The 4,636-nt window shown below is 34.3% G+C and overlaps 1 protein-coding gene across 1 annotated transcript in view; it reads left to right on the top strand.

The window, feature by feature from the left end:
• LOC116025493 (hydroxyproline O-galactosyltransferase HPGT3-like) overlaps nt 1–2,230 on the top strand; it is a 6,121-nt gene extending 3,891 nt beyond the window's left edge. The window contains exons 8-12 of the mRNA XM_031266761.1: nt 123–210; nt 291–341; nt 976–1,047; nt 1,637–1,749; nt 1,908–2,230. Of these exons, the coding sequence (XP_031122621.1) occupies nt 123–210; nt 291–341; nt 976–1,047; nt 1,637–1,749; nt 1,908–1,930 (347 nt within the window). The 3' untranslated portion in view covers nt 1,931–2,230. The remainder of the gene's footprint in view (nt 1–122; nt 211–290; nt 342–975; nt 1,048–1,636; nt 1,750–1,907) is intronic.
• The last annotated feature ends 2,406 nt before the right edge of the window (nt 2,231–4,636 follow it).

The following is a 4,636-nucleotide window of genomic DNA, read 5'->3' as shown; positions in this document are numbered from 1 at the left end:
TTTTTTTTGGGGGGGGGGGGGGGGTGGGGGTGGGGGTGTTAAGAGTGCTTTATTTTGGGTGCAGGGTGATGTTGAACCCTTTATTTGACTTTTTGAAACTTATTTGCTTGTAAATTTTTCAGATGGGTTGATTGAACTTCTTCAAAGCCGTCGTGATCAAGGCAGTGCTTATATCGGGTGCATGAAGTCTGGTGAAGTTGTTGCTGAAGAGTAATATTCTTATTTTAATTTTTACATAATTTCAATGTCTTGGCTTAAGTTAAAACTTCTAAAATTTACCATGCTACCAGGGGAAAAGCGTGGTATGAGCCAGAATGGTGGAAATTTGGGGATGAAAAAACGTAAGTGAACTTTTTGGTTGTCATGAATTTGATAGTGTCCTATGTTAATGGTAGTTTCTATGTGGCATATATCTGACTTTGGTTTTGTTGGAAAATCTTTGGTTGAATTTCCTTTCCATTCTCTGATGTCTTTCTTGCTTATTATGTAATTGATAATTCATACTCAAAACTTTAAAAAATTCCAGACAAATCGTTCATAAATTTTAGTAGAAGTTTGCCTTATTAGGTTACAAGTTACAACCAAGGGAATTTCTAAGTGTACAATGAGGTCAATATATTGAGTTATTTATGCACAGATTAAAAAAGAGAATGCTGTCTTTAATATGCACATAGAATGGGTTCTGGGATTAATTATGGGCCTATATTTTTAGAATTGGAAGAGTTTCATTGTCTTCTAAAAATTGATGCAGTCTTGGTCCTTGAATATTTTTGCCTGTGCTAAGAATGGAAACTAGAAAAGTAACTGAAGTTATGAATAATCAAGATTCGATACTTATTCTTAAAATTATGCATTAATTTCTTGGAATCCAGTTTAGCAGTATCCTGGTAATTTCTGTAAGCCTATATAAAGCATCTGAAAATCAAAACAGTAATTGTTGTATCTCCCTCTCTCTTAAATCTCTTCTGTGTTCAGGTACTTCCGTCATGCAGCTGGTTCACTTCTCATACTCACAAAAGATTTGGCTCAACATATTAACATTAACAGGTGAGTTATGGTAGATGCATTAACTCCAAACCATAATCTTAATTCTGTTAGAAAGCATGCCACTATGATTCTTCACCATAGTGGCACTTCCACTTTACATCCTCAGCTTTAAAATTGGAGAGAGACATGGCCCCTCAAATTTTATGAATTAGATTACATTCATCCTTCAGTTAGCTTTTCGTTTTGCCTTTAACGGAAAGTAATAGGAGAACAAAAGCAGTTCAATTCATGAAAGTCAATGGGCCCTGTCATTTGGGAATGACGTGGCATTGATCTTCCTGTTAGTTTTTCCATCCACTTTTAAGGAAAAGTAATGGGATGACAAACACCGTCTTGCTTGTGTTCATGAAAGTTAGTGAACCATGGCCTATACAATCTTGAAGTTGATGGGAGAGGTGAAAATGCCAACTTCCAAATTCCAATATACTTGAGGGATCAAAAGTGGAATTGGTTCATTTGTAGTGTGATCATCTTAAATTTGGAAGCCATTTATTGATATCTGCTACTATTGTATGTGTATTCACAATTCCAGGCATAATAATCAAATCCAATATTAGTTTTCTCAGTTTCACATTTTGCTTTTACACAGTGCATCATTGAAGGCTTATGCTTATGAAGATACATCAGTAGGATCATGGATGATGGGCCTTCAAACAACCTATATAGACGATAGTCGCCTATGCTGCGCTACTTCCAGACAAGGTAAATACACTCGGATCTTCTTGTCTGCACTTAATCTCACTAGCAGAGAATTAATTCTACACAAATTATCGTGGAAAGAACTTCTTGGTTTTTTTACTTCGCTCGTTTAGCTGTGACTAGTACACATGCTAACAATCAATGAACTCGTCTTTTTCCAGATAAGGTATGCTCCTTGGCTTGAGCGAGGAAGGCGGCCGCTAGATTGCAGTGTCCTGGAACCTAACCTTCATATAAGCGGTGAGATTTGTAGATGGGGAAGACAGAGCAATTCTTTCATTGATGATATATAGTTATATGGTATAGTGTATGCCTAGAGACATATATATGTACTAATGTACCTCAGGAACCTTCAATTTACAGTTTTTATATGATACAAAGGGTTTGTGCTAATCAATTCACTCTACTGCATATTTATATGCCCAGTATATCACTGGAACAACAGATGACACCAAAGTTTAAGTTGAAGGTTTCTTTGAGTGCATATCATTCTTTTTTTATACGGTAATTACAACACTTCATTTAGGCAAATTATGCCATGGACTAGGTCTACTTTGCATTGTAGACCCTGTCTAAAAATAACTTTAAGATTGTGTTGACATATTTTGTATTTGTAGTTGATAGTTAACCATCATATTATGTGTTAGCAATTAACAAGTTATTTATTTACATATACAGAAATTGTTAACTGTAGGTACATAATGTATTAACTGAAAGTACATAATTTTTGTATCAGAGTTTACAATGCAAGATCGAACCTTAGTCATAACAATTACTCCATACTATATTTATCACCGACTACAGGTTAATGATAGGGGAATTAAATTACAAATAATTAGATTAAATGCTTGACATAGAATTGTATTGAACACCGATCGTTCCCAATTTCAAGTAGGTCAGGGCAGGCACACGTGTCAGGATTATTCCATTCTTGTGTACTTTTTCTCATCTACTTTTAAAGTTGAAGAAATTTATAAAAATGTCAAACAATTTTTTTCCCTTCATTAGAATCATTAGATCTAATCAAATAGATGGCCGAGATTAATTTTTAGTGTTATTCAGTAAACAAATTCTTCTTTCTCATATATATGGAACCCAATCAGAATCCATAACTCTTATACTCAATAACAGGTCAAAGTGAATGATTAAGACTTTGAGTTTGTATCAAGTATAAAGTCAACATTATTCCACAATTTTTTACTTCGAGTCTTTGAGTATGTACAATGAAACATGGTGTCGATTAGCACCATAGCCTTTCCCATGTATATATGTGTGTGTTTGTGTGACTTGAAAAATGGAGCAAATGTTTTCTTTCCTCATTTTTCATACCAAAAAACAAAAGTAGAATTTTATAAAGGAATGACTTTTTCATTCTTACATGATTTAAATCTTTATTCCAAAACACAAAAAAAGAAAGAAAGAAAAGAAGTAAAACATACATAACTAGATTTAAATCCAATTATAAAGGTGTGAGGTGTCCAAAACAAAAAAAAAAAAAGAAAAAGAAAAAAACAAACAAAAAAAGGAAACAAAGAATTCACCAAAAAAAGAAAAAAAGAAAACAGACTCTGAAGACAAAGAACACAACATAATACTCAAGTTCAAGAATGCAACATTATTGTGCATGATGGCTGGCAATGGGGGCATGATTTGAAGATGTTTGCTAATAATTAATGATGTTGAGGATCAGGCCCCGCAGGTGCTAATCTGTCCTTATCCACCATTGCCATCCTTGGGGTCAAATCCACCACCAAATCGTCTAAAACTTGCTTGCTCTTCATTTTCTTCACTAATCTGCCATAACTAACTCCATCTGAACAACACACTTGTAAGCACAGAATGATCATAATAATAATCACTACTAAACCTAAGAAGGATCTTGATGATGATGATGAAGTGGCCATTATATTTGTTCTGCAAACTGCACAAAGTATATATATCTCTGTGGAGCTGGAGGAAGAGATTATTGGGGAATTGAAGTAGCAAAGTAGATGAGAAGGTAATGAAGTGATGCATCAGATAATATCAATCAATCCAAATATATAAGATCATCAAGGAGCAAGTGTCCAATAATAGTACCATTATATTTTCTCTTTTTTAATATAAAAGGTTTAGGTGACGACAAACTATCTCAATTTAGTATTCCAACATACATACATTGGTGTCAAAAGTTCGGAATCGGACTTACTTATAAGGGTGTGAATGGGATAATTAATGCGGGTTTCTTGCGACTTAATTAGAGGTTTCGAGTTCCCTCAAGAGGCATCTTATTAGTGGTAGTAAAAATCAAACTTAAAGATTTTATAGAATTGGATCGCTCAATGTTAGCAAGAATCAAACTCATAACCTTCAAGTATGAAAACGAATCATGTTTTACCCACTCGATCACCCCGTTCAAGGTTGTATAAATATATTATTGTTGTTATTATTAGGGGAAGTTGATAAGGGTTAAAATATTGAAAAGTACTCCGTAATATATAAGAATACGAGTACAGTAGTCAGGATGAGAACTGAATATTGTATTGATTCAATTGAACAATTACAATGATGAGGAATAGGAGATATATATACAAGGGGAGTCTCAGGTAGAGTAGAATAGCTAGTCCTAACGTGACTCAAACTCAGAGAGTCCTAATACTCCCCCTCAAGCGCATGGTAAACTACTAACCTGAAGCTTGTCCCTAAGAAAAGAAAATCTAGGACTAGGCAAAGCTTTTGTAAAGATATCAGCTAATTGATCTTTTGTGGAAATAAAATTAACTTGAATATCTCCATTGGCAACCCTATCTCTAACAAAGTGGTAGTCAATCTCCACGTGCTTAGTTCTTGCATGAAAAATTGGATTCGCACACATATAAGTAGCACCAAGATTGTCACACCATAATTTGGG

Source organism: Ipomoea triloba, chromosome 1 (assembly GCF_003576645.1).
Source record: "Ipomoea triloba cultivar NCNSP0323 chromosome 1, ASM357664v1".
In the NCBI taxonomy this organism is placed as follows: Eukaryota; Viridiplantae; Streptophyta; class Magnoliopsida; order Solanales; family Convolvulaceae; genus Ipomoea; species Ipomoea triloba.
The sequence above is the reverse complement of the archived record's forward strand: the minus strand, read 5'-3'. Positions and strand labels throughout refer to the sequence as shown.